General features: G+C 39.1%; 1 protein-coding gene across 4 annotated transcripts in view; it reads right to left on the reverse strand.

Moving 5' to 3' along the window:
* C1H4orf19 (chromosome 1 C4orf19 homolog) overlaps positions 1 to 17207 on the reverse strand; it is a 45327-nt gene that overhangs the window by 11119 nt on the left and 17001 nt on the right. For 3 of the 4 annotated variants that reach the window (XM_065699249.1, XM_065699258.1, XM_065699240.1), the window contains exons 2-5: positions 13604 to 13653; positions 11658 to 11748; positions 10991 to 11088; positions 8660 to 8714 (exon numbers count right to left, since the gene is read on the reverse strand). In XM_065699249.1, the coding sequence (XP_065555321.1) occupies positions 8660 to 8714; positions 10991 to 10994 (59 nt within the window). In that variant the 5' untranslated portion in view covers positions 10995 to 11088; positions 11658 to 11748; positions 13604 to 13653. The remainder of the gene's footprint in view (positions 1 to 8659; positions 8715 to 10990; positions 11089 to 11657; positions 11749 to 13603; positions 13654 to 17207) is intronic. The other variant, XM_065699268.1, reaches the window with a different exon arrangement.

The following is a 17207-nucleotide window of genomic DNA, read 5'->3' on the forward strand; positions in this document are numbered from 1 at the left end:
CAATTTACTTTCCTGCAAAGCTTCACATCAGTTCTACTCTTGTACCTGAAAGTTGCAGCCCAGTTTGGCTGGAACAGTCACATTTAGGATATAGGTGGGATCCAAAAAAAAAAGTGAAAATCAAGGCATGGAGTATCTGATCTTTTCCATCAAGTCTCTAGAATCTTTGGCAACTCTTGTCTTAGCATGGTTGTTACAGAGGCAATGGTTTGCTAACAAATCTGTGCTTAACTCTGCATTGAGGTTAATACTTAAAGCTCCACTGGTCTACCTACTTTCATTTTTCCTAACTGAACCTTGGTCTGGAGATTTATTTTAAAAGTGCTTCAGGGAATAACTGATATAAATAAATGAGCTAACCTGAGGAGTTATTGTAATATGCTTCCTTATAGGAAGCAGGTCCCACCTCATGGGCACTTTTTGTCTGTCTGTTTTTCTGTAGCTAAATAGGCTTCAGTCTCTTCACACTTTCTTAAAGTGCAGCACCGAAGTGTTGTTTCTGTGCCTGTTCTTTTACTGACATTGACTTTACAAAGCTGAGGAGCTGCACAGGTCTACCAGCCACTTTTATTAAAGGAGTTCTCCACTGAGACATTCTTTGTCCACTAGGCTGTTTGCATGCATCTCTAGTACAGCTAGCAGAGAAGTATAGCATGAAGATAAGAGATGCTGACACAGAACAACCCATCAGGCTCATATAAAACTTCTTCAGCCATAGCCTAACTACAGTGGTGACTTATGGCACTCAGCTTTGGATGCTTGACTTCTATTGGCACCCTCTGCTTGCTTGCTTTTCAAATTGGATTCCCTGTTTATCTGTCACAGATAAATAATAATCATTGCATAAATGCAAATAATCCTTACACTATCTTCTGTTCTTAAGAACAATATTTATGGGGTTTTTTTTGAACATGATTCTTTCCTTCTTTTCTCCCTGGCCAGGCTGAACTGAGGCCATGGCATGGCCTGTACATTGTTCAGGCATTGGCCTGATTCCTTATGTGTTTTCATGACTGAAGTGTCAGGTTTCTGAGTGATATTGCACACTAATACTGTGTACAGACAGCAGCTATTTGTTTCAGTGAGGCAAGAATTTGATATATTCTGTATGTTATTCAGAGTATGAAGTTTAGGGTTTGTTTTATGTGTTACATTAGGGGTATAATTTATGCTTTGTTCCAATGAAGTCATGATACTGATCTAGACTTGTATTTTCTTCAGAGAAAAGTGGCTTTAACTGGGGCAGGTGTCAAAACCTGAAAGTTCTCATGCATCAGAAGCATATGTTGCTTGTTGTCTGGGAATTTATAGGACTTGCTCAGTTATGGCTTCATAAATTTTGATGCTTTGTATTCTGCAATAGAGTAGTTCTTTTGTACTAAGGAAGTAGCTCTGATATCACACTATGGTTTTGCTTCATCAAGGTAATACATGGCAGGATAACAGAACCTTAAATGAGAAAGGTATGGAGCAGTCACAAGGGGGAAAACAAACCAAGTGACACTTAAACAGAACTGTTTCTAATTAGCTGAATCTCACAGTTCTCAAGAGATTACAGAGCAATGTGATCTAATATAGAAGACCCAAATAACAAACACTGCTTGCCTGATGAGCCATCAATACCGAATCAGCTAATCACTGAAACTATGGCCTACTTATAACCAGTGGGAGTAATGTCACATGAATTTAACTTCTATCCACATGGCATCATCTGGAAATGTATGTACATCTTAAGTGAGCTTTTTCCCAGGAAGATTTCAATAATAATAATTGACAAAAATTTGCTGCTCTTGTGTTCTTTGTCCCAGGATCACAATGTTAGCAGTCAGCGCTAATTACTGTGTACATGAAATGGTACAAACTGCGTATTATATCTTTGGGTTATTCATAACAGCACTCAAGGGAGAGTGCAGTCTCCTAGCTGAGAGTTGTGTCTGCTGTGCAGCAGACAATTATGTCCTCTAACTGTGGGTGCGTGCTGTGGCATTCCTCAGCATGGAGAAAAGCATCCTGCCAGTGTGATGTCCAGCTACAATATGATGAAGAAGTGACTCTGGCAGTCAGAATGCTCAGAGTAATGGAAATACTTGCTTTCATTGTATTCTCACTGGAAGAGCTGAGAAAAGGCCAGGTCTAGCCTGATTCTGCTGATATGAGAAAAGTACACACTAATTATCTAACATAGGGGTAGTTGTACTACCAAGAAACTGTACCAGCACCAGTATACTGGCAATAGCAGTACCTGCCAGTTGTTACATGCCAGTGTAAATACTTTAGCTGGAATGGGGAGCATCTGAATGAATGCAAATACGTGACAAACTGTTCCACTTCTTTACAGCTGCTCTCTTCCCTATGCCCCCAGGCATCTACCAATGTTGTTATCCAATCCTGATGGTGTTTGTGCTCCCACTATGCCACTTCAACTTCTTGCTTTTTCATACAGCTATTTGGCACCAAACTGAGATGTAATGCTGGACAGGTCTCAAGGCAGGGAAGCTTGAGTGTTCCTGATGCAGCTTGAGCACACCTGCACTTGTTGTTTGCAGGTGTGCTGGCCTAAGGTGGAAGGGAAAGGTAATGAAAAGTAGATGCTGTCAGTTTTACAAAAGGTGTTTTGTATCAAGTTGTAACTGTTGGTTTATTGCCTAAGCTGATCTTCCAAAAACTGTCATGATATGTATATCTATGTAAGTCCTGCTAGCTTCTCTTGTTAAAATGTCCTTAGCAAACCAGTAAAGGTTAGCCAGATCCTCCAGTTACCCTAGTGGCTTCCTGATGGTATTAGTCAGGATACGAATTCCCATGTTTTAATCTCATCAGAGATTTCTCTTTCCACTCTGCCACTTTTTTTTTTTTTTGTTCTAAAGTCGTTCTTGCAATGTTTAATTCACTGAGTAATCTCTCTGGCAGCCATAGGCTTTTTTATAAACACTTCTGGGAAAATAATGCCAGCTCACAGGAAAGGTGAACCTTTTTGTGAGGCCCTTGTAACTGCAAAAGTGTGCCCTAGAGGGCACCTGGGCTACAACTTGGAGGTGACCCGAATGTGTCCTTTTTCCTGTTACGCTCTTTGCAATTGATTTTAAATATTTATAAGATACTTACAAGGAAATGCATTTTCCCTGACTAGTTCCTCTAGTGTTCTCTCATAACATTAGGTCACAGAACATTTCCTTACCCCTATTATTTACCATACAAACGGTTTGTTTTAGTAAGAGTGGGACAAAGGTTAAAACTCTCACAATCATTAGCCAGTTTGCACAAAGGAAAAACAAATATAGCTTGTAGCATAAACCCACTCATTTTCTCCTCAGCCAAGCTCATTCCCTACATCTGGTCTTCCTAAATTTACATCACTGTGCTGTGTTTAAGTTACTAAAATTTATATTTCCTATCTTTTAAAATTGTTAATCCCATAAAATATAATAGCTTCTACCCTATGGTATCCTAAAACCCCAAATCATGTTTAGGGCCATACTGTGCAGAAGCAAGCATTGGCATGCATTTCTTCCCAAGGGATGCATGGTCTAAACATATGAGAAGGCAAAAAATGGATATGATAAGCAGATGGTCATGTATGTGTGAAAGAAGCAATCAGCAGAGAAACTATATTTGATTCAGTAATTGTGTTAGGCTGGGCCCAAGTGGGGATCTATGTTTGGGAACACAGCTGGAGCCTCAAAATAGTTATAGCCAATTTTTATGTCCAAAGAGGGACTATATCTGAAATCTTACCTCTCTTGGGAGGTTAAAGTGTTCCTTTGCAATCTTGTGCAACTTTGCATCTTGCAGAATGGATTCTTGAGTTCTAACCCTTGGTGTGAAAGGGTTCCCACCCTTGGTGTGAAAAACCTTGATTTCATCCAATGTCTTGTTAAAACTAGACACAGCTGGTTTCAGGACCCTTTGCTTGAGCTTTGCCTGGAGCGGCACCCTTCCCAGTGGCAGGCTTTAGCAGTGTTCTTCACAGTGTACCATCAAGAACATGACTTTAATAGCTGTGAGACATGGCTTTGAGGCTGAGGGTCAAACTGATGTATGAGAGAATTCTCTACCCCTTTGAATACTATATAAAAAAATCACTGCCTCCTTTGTGATTTTAACTGAGAGTTGTTATGGCTGTTGTGTTTTAGGTTGAACACTATGATGTTAGTCTGTGTGAGATGCCAGCCTTTGAAGCCTCAGCAATACCACATGGTTTTAGGCCACAGGAAATCAGGGCAAGGGGTTCATAAACTCTCAGCAGACTTGCCCGGGTATCCAGACTTGTCCCTCCTGGCATAGACACATGTGGATATTAGTTTATAAATCCTTGCTCTTAACTTGGATTCCCTGTTCTATGATGTCTTTCAGTGAACAGCTTTTCCTGATTCCTAATACATATACTCTGCTTCTTTTAGAATTCCTGGATAAGCTCGGCAGGAGATGTTTTGCTGAGACCTGTCAAGACAATAGAAGCTCTGGTATGTCCGTCAAAATGGACACCCAGGTGCTGGACATCTAGCTTTAGTTAGCTGGACATCTGGGTGGAAATGTGGTGTCTGTTGACCTCCAGAACATGCTGTGAATTTCAGTTTAGGGCTTTGTTGTTGAAATTCACCAAAGTGTTACCAAGATTCTAGAAGTGTTAGAATGAACACAATTAATAATGGAGTTGGAATAAAAAGAAGTCCTTTAAAATGCCTATTTTCCATCCTGACTGGATGATACCTGTGTGATATACAATAGATTGACCTAGGCTTAGTGAAATGGAATCTTGAATAGGACTCTGAGGACACGTCATATGGATAACTTCTTCTGCTAGCTAGGAATTAGGCTGCAGAGAATTTGGGTCCCACTGACATAGCAGTGGTACAGGTAGAAACTGAGCACTGGCTGCTGATTTGTAGCATTCCTCCTGAGGACAGTAGAGACTTCATGTTCCATGGTGCAGTGAATCTTCTAAAGAGAAAAACTTGACTCATTTGTCCAGCCTTGCAAGACAACTTAGATTCAGCTAGAGTAAGCAGCTTGTAATTTTTATGCCATAATCTTTGTGATTAAAAATAAGGCATGTCAAGTTAGGTTTTAAGGTTGTATTTCTATATTCATGTACCTATCCTTAGGTGTTTATAAATGTACCTCTTCTATGTGTCATACACATGTTTATTGATAAATGAAAAGGTCTTGAATAGGAAATACATCCATGATAGTCCAAGAAGTTTTCTCTTCTTGTTGGTAAAATTGTCTCATTATTTGCTTCTCAGCTTTGGAAACACAACTACTGATGTCCTGGTTATGGATGTCAAAGGGTCATTGCTCTTATGTGTCAGGTACTTCTCAAAGGAACAGTAGGAAGATGCCATATAGAGAACTTGTTTGACTTGCTTGCATGAAGTTGCTGAAAAAGAAGTGCATGATGACTGATGTATTCCATATGTTCAAGTTCTGTATTTTAATGGTTTAGAATATGAGGTATCTTAAGATGTTTCAGTGAAAATAAAAGCTATAATTTTGAAGTTCTCTTCCACATGCATATCAACTTAGCGTAGCTGTTGAAAGCTGTTATTTGCTCCTAATAATTTCTGAAATACTTGAATACTCCAAAATACTCCTCTGTTCTGTCTTCTCATGTAGTTCCTGTTCTGTACTTTTGCAAGAGTCTGCTTCCTGATTCTTGATAAAAGTATCTGTACTTTGAGTTGCTAACTAATGCCTGTCCTAGGTATTTCCCCTTGTCCTATTAGCTGGAGGATCCAACCTACATTCGAAGTTCTCTATCCTGCTTCACTGATATTCTGTAATTCCAACACTGCTTAGTAGACTGGCCTGAGCATCCTGAAGACCATAAGCCTTTAACATGGGGTGCATCCGTATTCTGTATACCTACTTGAGAAACAATCATACACTGAAACCAGCGGAGGCATTTCAGATTACTTAAAATAAATCTTGATGAGACCCTGATTTCTGACTAGTTGTCTGTTTCATTGGAAACACTGAGGGTTTTATATGTATGCTATTGTTCTTTACACTTTCTTTTTTTCCTAATGGTTGAACCATTTCTCCTGGCATAGAAACTACGTACAATTCCAAATCTGGTGATTTTTTAGTTTCGTCCAGTAGGTGTCTCAGACATCTTTAAAATATAAAGGAAATCAGAAAAACTAAAGGTCTTGTGATAGCTTTCTTACAGGTGCTTCTACTTCTGTCTACAGGGCTAGCTGAAGTGAGATTTTAACCTTTGGATTAATGATGAGTTAACAAAGAAGGACTTAATAACTTTACAGGACTCAATAAACTTGGATCTCAAAGTGTAGAGAAAGAGAGCATAAGCATGATGTTTGATCCAGCTTTGGTAAATTTTAAGGACTGAGAAAATTCAGCAGTTGCAGAGGGCAAAGATATGTTAAAGACAGCAATAGTTGAAATACATTGCCGCCCCTGATGAAAGATCAGATTGGAATTTTAGCTGAATTTGAAGAAGGGCAAATGCTGAGGTCAGAAAGGTACGTTTGAAGAAAACACGTCAGGGTCTGGAGCTGCATTCAGCCTTTGACAGGTTTACTATTGACTATGTCTCTTTTTGGATGCATGTGAGATGCTGCTGAGCAAACTGATGAATTAGAGTGCCTACTGGGGCATAACTGGGGTACCTCAATACTTACGTGTGACTTAAACATGAAGTAGTACCAAAGTTAAGTACTGAGCTGAAAATCTGGTTATTGCTTGTCACTCAGGTCGGTTTTTTGAACTGGTATGGTGGTCCCTAATATCTTGTAGCAATGCAGGATCCACATGGCAGTGTGAATATGAAGCAGATTCTCTTTTGTCCTTGATATGGCCTTAGTTTCCTGCACCCTCACCAGAGGTGACTGAGAGAATGCAAATAAGGACAGAATCTACCTTTTGGAATGTCTGTTACTCTGGGGCTGAACAAGCCAGAAACTGCAGTTAGACTTTCGTTGCAGTACTGACAGGAAAGCAAACCAATCCTTCAACTTGAATCCTGCATGTCAGCACAACTGGTTGTGGAGCTGCTTGTATTCTGTCTTTTGGCTCAGAAGTAACTTTTTCTTAGACTTCCATTTGCAGCTGAAGACTAAGTCTGCTTAAATACAGAAATATTTTCCAGATGCGGATTGTTTCTCAATGGAAGATATATATATGTATATATATATATACACATAAGTTTTTTTCTTTTAGCCTTCTGAAATAATATACTTTCTATTGTATCAGTTCTATGGATGCTGATGTCAATGAGAAATTCTACTTGGGACATCAGAAAACTTGAAAATAGCAGACAATGAGCATGAAAACTACAGCATGCTGCCACAGGTTTATTCTGTGAGAAAATCTTGGCAAGCCAGACTGCTTCCCAGCTATGTTATGTGATTATGCCATGTACACTGTCATGTAGCTGCACTAGCTTGCAGCATAGCAGCACGCTGTATGCTGCTACGATATCAAGCTCTTTGTTGATCCTTCACCTGCTGGAAGCTGTTGCCTCTTCTATTTGCCTATGAGTTTTGTGCAGCAGTGATAACCCAGAAACAATTTATTAGCCTTCTGCAGCAATTTGGGAGCTATAGATAGCAGAACCTTAAAAAAATGCAATTGAAAGACATGAAATCTTTAGGTGATCTGGGAGATACCTTGTGAGCAGTTTTGATTTGGGGGTTTTTGTATGTTTTTTGGCCCTGTTGAGTTTTTGACAGTGCACATAAAGAGACATTGCTGGAGTTTTCCAGGCCTTTATCCTTCAGGTATGACATACATTTTTACTTCAGGGAGCAATATTCTGAAAGTAGGCCTGGATGTCTATGGAGATTGCTTCAAACAGGTATTGGAGGTTTTTGTGTGTGTGCCTCTAGGCAGGACTGAGGTCAGGCAGGATATGTGATCTCAGTTGTGGTATTCAATTGTAGCTTTGTGTCCCCAAAAATCGTCTTGCCCTGAATATTTCAAATGCTTCTCATTTATTCATATGATCCGAAATACTGCGTGTGGCAGGCATTGTGGTGGTGGTGGTGGTGTACTGCTCAGAACATCAGCCTCTCTTAACATAAAGAAAATTGGGTAAAGCTGTAAGCAGTTAGTATGAGTCAATGATTCTCTTCTGTAAAAAAACAGCAAGTAAATAACAAAAGGAATTTTCTTAAAAGTGTCAGGATATTGTGTTTGACCCTTTAATGGAATAACCTGCAGATCTTTGCAAGGGAACTGTCATAAGTCATCGTACTCTCCCTCTTCAGCTACATCAATCCTTATGGTTTCCAATGTATTCTCCTTCCATCATGTTCCCCCTCTTTCTTTTCCCCCCTTGTACCATTTGCCTACATTCCCACATTTTCTCCTGCCTTTTCCACCTGTGTTAACTGACTTAGGATGAGTCAACTTTGTATTCATGTGGTGGTTCTTTCCAGTATCTTTTCAAAACTTCAGAGTGGAAGCTTTTATTTGTTACATTAGAAATATTAGGGGTTGGAAAGAATCCTAGTTCAGAAGCTGTTCTGTCAGCACTGCTTGTAGCAGCAGAGTATCATCAATAGAAAATATGGTGGAGTATTGCAGAGAGAAAAATAATACAGTGATGTTTTTTGTTGTGAAGTGCTGAAGTTACAATAGTGAATGGCCAGTAAGTTTAAACCTACACATGGAGAATAAAAATAAATAATCCTACCTTTCAGATTGTGTTCCATCGACTGCTTGAAAGGTTTGGTTTAAATGTCTTGATCCTGCAATAGTAAAATACTTGTCAAGTGGTTTCTTCATACACCCGCACATGTAAGAAGGATACCCTTGAGGGACAGGCTGACTACTGCAAACAATGTGGAAATATAACAACTTCTCTTTGTGCCTTTGTGAATTTTTAATTTAGACAATGATCAAACAAATCACTGGAGTAGCATGCTCGTCCCCTTGAGCTGAACTGGAATGCTAACCTGCTTAAAGTGAGCATGAGCTTGCCTGCTACAATGGATTAGGATTCATGTGAAGTATTTATACTTTAAACAACAATAAAATTAGAAAACTTTCAAGTATGCAGTATTATGAGATTTCTTTTTTTAATTTCCTGGGAGCCAGGATAGTTACAGTATCAGCAAGAACTTCACTGTATGCTTCTCAGAGCTTTCTCCAGATTTTCACAAACTTTGAAACTTACTGCAATGCCAGAGGCATTTCTTAATATCATTATTGGGAAAGCTGTTCTTTCAGATATGTGCACTCCAGGCTAAATGGAAAATTCAGCAAAATGTTTTCTATCAAGAATTTACAGAGAGACAGATGAGTTAATGAGGTAATGACAGAATCAGAATGAAACAACACAGATATCAAAAATATTAGTATCTTCTGTATTTCTTGTAGTGAATGGAATGTGTTTGCCCATGTGGATCTGTATGTGTACACAAACCTGTAATATTAATTACCAAGTTGAGCTCACTTCTGTGAAATGGGCAATGTATTTTGTTGTGGATTTTAGAATTTGAGCTGTGTGCTTGCTTTCTTTCTTAGCATCTCTCTGCTTGAGTGACAAGAACTTGAAAAATCTCAGTGCAGCTTACATTACAAGCCACAAGTCCAGAAAGAGTTGTGCTTGCACCATTCTTGAAATCTGCAAGATTTTTGGTCTGAGGGAGAGATGGTTTTTACTGGCCTTGAGATCCCTTTCCACAGAAATGTCCTAGGATCTAAGCCAAGGCACTTCATTCCTGAATTCCACATCTGTAGGTAATGTGGCTGGGGAGGAACAGAACAAGGCAATTTCAGGGTTGTTGCTGTTGCTGCTCTTTTTGCTACACTGTCTTTGCATGAATAGTCCTTGCAAATATACTTTTCAGCATTTATGGATGAACTCTGAAAAGTTCTCATAAATTTCATTGGTAGCTTTCAGATTTGAAAGTACCCTTGGCTGTATAAGTAGCTTCATGATTGCTGATGGCCTAGAAAGTCAAGAAGACAATAACATATAGTGTCTGACCCATAGGTGATATTTAGAAGATTTTATATTAAATGCCTGAAATATGGCTGAAACCAAATTAGGTGCTAAGGAGAACCTGGGATCACAGAATCACAGAATCACAGAATCCCAAGGGTTGGAAGGGACCTCAAAAGATCATCTAGTCCAACCCCCCCGCAAGAGCAGGGTAACCTACAGCACATCACACAGGAACTTGTCCAGGCGGGCCTTGAATATCTCCAGTGTAGGAGACTCCACAACCCCCCTGGGCAACCTGTTCCAGATCCCTTGATTCATTGCATTTCTCTGTTGCCCTGGAGCAAGTACTTGTCTTGTATGCTACCGTTTCATATCCTTCTCGGAGCTTAATGTTTGTGCAGCACTTTGGAGATTTATAGCCCTATTCGATATTATTATAGTGTTGCAAAGGATTGAGAATGTTTCTGTGCATCTGTTAAAGGTGCCGTCAGTACTTTAGGTGGAATAAATAATAAAGCTTCAAGAACGAGTCATTGTATGTTCCTATTTTTATGCAACCTCTTTACTGGTGTCATCTTGTGTCTCTCTTGACCTCAATTCTGTTCGTGTTTGATATAGCTGTCATTATTAATTACCAAGTAGATTCTTCCATGTAATTTTTGGTCCAGTCTCTAATTAATCTCACTTACAGTGTAATTCTATCTTGATGTCCTTATTTGTTTTGTGTAAGACATGGCCTAAACATTTATGTGTACAATGAAAGTAAAATTAATAACAAAATTCATGGCCTCTTGCCCCTTGTTGAAAGGATGCAGATTTCATTTAACAAATCCAAAAGAGGGAGCAGTTTAACTAAACCTTACAGTGCACTTTTATCTGCTGTGAATTGCTTTTGTCTGTTTAAAAGATTTTGAGGTAGTAGAGTAGCTATAGGTTTTTTTTATAATTGGGTTTGTCTTGTTTACTGTGAGTCTTCTTGGAAATACCATTCTGTAATTCCCTGTAAATTTAAACTGAAAATGCCAAAAAGGAGAGCTGATGGGAGTCATAGCTGTTGGTAAGTTGTAAGCTTACCCATTACATCATGTCAAGTGATAACTGGTTTCACTGTGAACTTCTGTCTGTCTGATGCATGTAACTGGCTTTTGACCCAAAAGTGGAGTGTGTGTTTTCTTTAAGGAAAAGGAAAAGCAATGCATTAGTGAAACAGTTTGCCTGTAATGTTAAAATGAGTGCCAAAAACTCAGTCTCAAATGCTGGATATTTAACAGAAGAATATATGTAGAAGCTGGCTTTCAATTGAACCAGTAGCTCATTTTCTCCATGTCAGGCAGGATCAGGCATAAACCATTCTATATTTGTACTTAAACTTGAGTTAAAAATATCCCCTTTTCATTGTATTTGGAGCTTTTTGCTTTTCTGCTTGGTGATAGTTTGGAATGCGGCTGTTAGTCCTGCAAATCACATTCAGACATCTTAATTAAATACTCTTTTTGCCATCATCTTTGCTTAGCAACATCCCTTTTGAGATATTCTGGGAAACTTAATACTTGTCTGGTGTGTAAAACAGTGTTCATAAATCAAGGAATGTTGCCACATCCTGCTTGCTTAAGTTGTTTAATACTTTTTATATTACTCTTTTTGAGACAGAAACACAAAGCCTTACACACCCAGTCATTCCAGCTTACTTCATGACACAACTACAAGTGCCCTGAAACCCAGCCTTTGAAATATGGCTTACCATGCTGGTGTAGAATGTTAAAGTAAGTGAACAGTATCTACATGGTTGTCATGGATGCCCGCAGCAAGCAGTTTTCACATTCCAAAATAACCTGTAATTTAAACAAAGTCATTAGGCCCACAGAAGCTCCTATTTGCATTTTCTGTTTCATTTAGTTGCTGAAAAACATGCTATATCAAAGTAGGATGTCAAAATCTAACTTCAGTACCCTAAGCCTGCTTTGCCATAGACCATGGGTACACTTCAGATCCTGGGTGTATTTTGTGCTGGACAATATTAACCTCTTGGTCACTGAGCAATTATTTCCATATTTATCTGCTAGTGCTGCTGTTGAATCTCCTAGGTGGATGGGGGTTTTGTCATTGTTTTTGTTTGGTTTGTTGTTGTTTTGGTTTGTTTTTTTGAAGTTGTATTAGTCCTCAGCTCGAAGTGTGATTGGGGCCTTGCTTTTTCTGCCTAGGCTGGACAGCGGTTGCTCTGGTCCATGCTTTGTTAGGAGCTCTCCCGCTGAAGTTTTCATGCACCATGCAGTTTCTCTGTTGTATAATATTGTATGAAGTTGACCAGAACTTTTCATAACAAAAGAACCTCCCTCCCCCAAGGATTAAAGAAAACTAATATGTTTTACTCAATCAATCCGTAGTTTTAAGTTTTTCTTTCCAGAATTCATAACTTGGTCTTACAAACTGCTTGTAGCCATTACTTGTTTTCCTTTGTTGGTCTAAAGTATTAGAACTCCATGCTGCCCCTGACAGTTTCAGCAAATGTTCAGCTTTCGACAGTGGTTTTAATTTATGTCCTGAGGTTTGCATTCCCCCCACAGTTTCCTTCCCTCCTCTAAAGCCTTGGCTGTGCCCTGTGTGTGCTTTTGTAGTATTGTACAAATACTTTCTCTGCTGCAAACTCTGTTGACCAGTTTTTTTGGGGCTTTTTTGATCAGTTTAATTCTTCATCTCCATTCAAATTTCAGTGGAACAAACCTCTGATTTCCATGCATTCTTCGTGTTTCTGCCCATGTGTTTCACTGTAATTGTTTACATATAGATGTATTAATGTGCTCTTTGCGCAAGGCAAGCTGAGGTGTGTTTTGTTCAGGGATACTGGATAAAATGTAGGCCTGCTGCATGTTGAGGTAAAAACGGATTGATCTTGCCAAGAGTAGAATCAAAGCCCTTAAGATTCTGTTGCAAGGTCATGAAAGGGAGAAGTTTTGTGAAATCAAAGCTGATTTTGAAAATCATAAATTGTTTCTGTGAATGCTTGGAGTGAAGAAATAATCTGTCAACTGTAAAACTGCACACTTCTCCCCTAAGCTGTATAGCAATGAGCAGAAGTGAAGATGTAGGTAACTATAGCTGTCCTGCTTTACTCAGGAAGTTGAGGAGGAAAAAAAATGAATAGTCAGCTTTCTTTATGAAGAGTACCTAGGAAATATAATAATGTTGAGGTTAGTTATTCTATCAATCTCTCTTGAATACAGAAAGTTTTCCAAGACTTTTTCTGTATTTATCAGTACCCTAATTCTTGAATTCAGTCATTATGCTCCATGTAAATATGAAACTTGTCACTAACAACATGAAGAACATAAGCAGGTAACTGAGACACAGTACACCAGTTAACATTTGAGTGAACACTGTTTAACAACTCTTACACTCCATAGGGGTCAATATACATCTACAGCATGGTATGAAACATAAACCACCCATGTTTTTTAGCTCATTAATGCAAGAGAAGCTTTGATCTTTATTGGCAGTGTCTGTAGCAGCAGCATATGGCTCTGCTGGGCAGGTGATACAGTGTCAATATACTCTGTCTATGTTTATATAGTTCTTCATTAGTCAAAGTCTCCCAGAAGCCGAGGGTGAAAGTTCAGCATCCAAAATTTTCCACTTCTGTGTAAGTTTCCTGTTCTTAGCTTGGGTGTTGAATGTGTTCTGATTGCTTACCTCCAGATTTCAGCCCAAAATGATAGCAATCTGTCTCCTGTTTGAAGAACCTAGAAGAAAAGAACATACTGGTGTATTGCTGTGTATTGCTATTTGCATATATCACTATGTGCTATGGCAATATGGAGACATTTATATTCCCTTTAGAAGAAGGTATTTGTGGCAATTTCTCTGAGCCTGTTAAAAAGAGTTTCTTTGTTGCAGTAGATTATACTGTTCCCTCAGGTACTGCTTTCTCATGCTAAAGTCTTTGTTGTCAGGACAAGTAAAATAATGACTAGATAAGAAATGTCTTATGAGCAGAACCTCTTACAGCTTCATCCTGCAAGTTGCTTGGGCACAGAGATGTTCAGGTACCAAATTCCTTTACTCACTCTTCAGCCAGCGCTGAGAAATCATGACATTCTGTCATATCACACTCTGCATGGAGCAGCTTCCTTTTCTTTCTTTATAGAAATTGAAGACATGCAGCTTTTCATATGATCAGAATCTGAGAAATCAACCTACCCAGATGCTTAAAAACCAGTTAAGGGGAGAGAGTGAAGAAAACCAGCTCCTGGTTCCTGCAGCTGTCAGTACCCATAAATCAGGCTCTGGTTTTCCTTTTGATGCAGGACAAGACCATTAATTTAATTAATGGGTTTGACTTGCTCTGGAAACACAGTAGAGAAATCACCCTACCCACACCTTTCACAGAAGCTGTAAACATATGAATGTTATTGTGTATTTACTCATGAATGCTTTCCACATCGTTGTGCTAGATACAGTTGAATGCCTCAGGCAGGTGGCAAGCCAATGACTGCAACAAATCCTTTGGACACCCAGATCACAGGCACAAAGGAAAAGCAGGTTAGCTCTTATTTTCTTGGTTCTGCTGGAGTTCTGCTTAACAAAGGCATTAATAATGGCTGCTACAGAAAACTCACGGGGAAAACTGAAAGTGGGTTTTGTCTGTTTTCCATGATAGGGAATTTAATTATAATATGAAAAAAAAAATCTAGTAGATTAATCCTGTCTCTCTGTTTAAAAACCAGAACAGCTTATATTTTCAAAACTGTCCCTGCAATGTGGATCATCAGGAATAGGTCTCTGTTGTTTGATTTTTTTTTTTTTTTTTGTAGTTGTAATTCTACCTTATTATGTGTAAACAGACACACAAACTGTCAGACTGGGTCAGACCTCAGTTCAGTGCTGCAGTCAGTGCCAGATACCTCCGAAGAAGTTGTGCAAACACCCCTTAGGGAGCCGGTATTATGCAGCTTTTACATCACATCAAACATGGCTTAAGTCTGAGTTTGAAGACGTACATTCTCCTAAAACTTTTAACTTTTTAAACTTATACTTGATTTTGTCCTTTTCACTGTTGTGGTGCTGGGTAGTGTTGTTTTCTAGGAAAAACTCATTATACTCTTTCCCTTAGTAACAGAATTCTAGATAGGGGTTGCCTAGACTAGTTATACTGGAGGAAAAATCTTGATTTCCTCCATTCTGAGCTAGTCCCCTTTTTGATCTGATGGAATATTCCCTGGTATTTATGTTATATATCAAATTGGTTACACTTCCCCTTTAGTTTACAATGAAATGTAGGATTTAGTTGCCCAGGAGGCTGGAAGACTTTGGAAAATGTATACTGAGAAATGCAACTTTTTTATAGAAGAAAGAGTTGTTCAGAGCATTCTTTGAGCTTTCCTATATGGATGAGTCTTTTTGGTTAGTGCGGATGACCTACCTGGGCATCCAAAGAGAATCGGGCATCTAAGTTTCAGGATAACATTGCCAGACCTGTGGTAAGTGTGTTGATGAATATTTATCTGGAACTTCAGATTGATTGAGTGTTAAGAGTGCAAGTCAAACCAATGCACATTTTAATTCGGCAAAATCTTCACACTTCTGTTCATTTCGCTGTCATGCTCATATACTGACAAGGTCCATGATCCTTGCTTTTAAACACTCATACCAAAACAAAAACATCCATAACAAATTTCAGTCAAAAAAAAAAAAAAAAAAAAAAAAGAAGCTTCTTCTGAGTTTAAATATTTGAACACACTTATAGCTGTCCTGGCCAGCACTGACATTGGTAGTGCTGGGAAATGTTCACGAGGAATGCCAGACACTGGGCAACTGGTGCTCTGGGGCTTTGTGTTTGTTGTAAGAGAGCATTTTTTCATTCAACTGTAGAATAAATATTTTAGCTTTCTCATCTATATATAACAGCTTTAATCAAAAGACTTTAATAATTTCTAAAAATTATTATTAAAGCTATACTTGGTAGCATTTTATCAGGTAAAAATAAATAAATCAGCCTGATTTCATTAGCATGACTTTGTGTAAATGCTGTGTTGCACACTCTGGGCTTTGACCTCGGGATGGCTGAAAAAGTAAATCATCCCCAGGTGCTGGCCTCATATCAGTACTGGATAAGGCCATTTTCAGTATAGGGACAGTGGAAGAGGTTGCCTTTCTTATACTCCTGTTTACCAGGATTCATAGCATGTGTTAATGTGAACTAAAATTTACTGCAGTTTAGCCTTCATTGTTGTATGTTCTACCATGCCTTCTCCACAGCAGTGGGCCTTCCTCCTAGGGGAAGAAACTCGTGTGGTTCTTAAGCTTGGTAACAGCTAGACTGTGAACGACTTGTATTTGAGTGCTAGACTTAGCTCTGTGATATTTTATTGCTTAGTTACTGAAACATCTGACAAATTATAGGGAGGGACTTATCTGCAAGTCATGCCCTGCCTTTAGCTGTTCAACCCATCTCTGCATTGTGCCAGGAGTGTCATGGGGATGCACTGCAGGGAAGGCTTGTTTTCAGGCTCTTTGTGCTATAGTAGAAAACACTGAGGCTGGGTGCTTGGCTGTAATGCTGTGGTGTCACCTAACAATAGGATGGGATTTACAGCTGGGTAGAGCCAAGGGCATGCTGAAAGCAATGACTTCACGCAGTTTCCTGAATGCTCTGCCTCCTGCAGTCCCTCTCTGCAGGTCTGCCATGGATCTTTTCCTTGCTTTCAGTTACCGGGCAGCTTGTGTTGTCCATATTCTTACAAGTCATTTATTTGCTGGTGAAGGGGAAGGGAAGATGTGTGTGCTGTGGATGTCTTCTCCTTCCACTATCTTTTTCATTAAAACTTGTGGCATGCACTATCTGATGCAAATGTATCCATGTGATGAGCCAGTCTTGCCAGCTTTTATCTGCATTTTAGGTATGTCTCTTACGACCCGGCTCTGTAAGCAGTATTCACAGACACCCAGCCATCTCCCAGTCTGGCTATTTTCAGGCAGTGGTGACAAAACAACATCTAATTTAGCTACAAAAAATATGAAGGCTTCTGAAGAGTGTAACTGGCTCTCATAAGCTCATAAGCTCTTTTGGCAAAGAGCCATGGGGAGCCACCTGTAGAAATGGGATTTCCCTCCATTCATGTTTTTGAAGATATGGAAATGGATGACATTGAATCACAGGCTATAATTTAGACAGTGAGAAGGCTGCAGACTGATTCTGTAAGTAGAAAAATCCCTTGAGGAAACACGTTACATCTATAATCCTATCAGCCAGAAGATCAGAGATTCACTCAAAACCTAACTTTTATAAATGGCTGAA

The sequence above is a fragment of the Lathamus discolor genome, chromosome 1 (genome assembly GCF_037157495.1).
Source record: "Lathamus discolor isolate bLatDis1 chromosome 1, bLatDis1.hap1, whole genome shotgun sequence".
NCBI classification, from domain to species: Eukaryota; Metazoa; Chordata; class Aves; order Psittaciformes; family Psittacidae; genus Lathamus; species Lathamus discolor.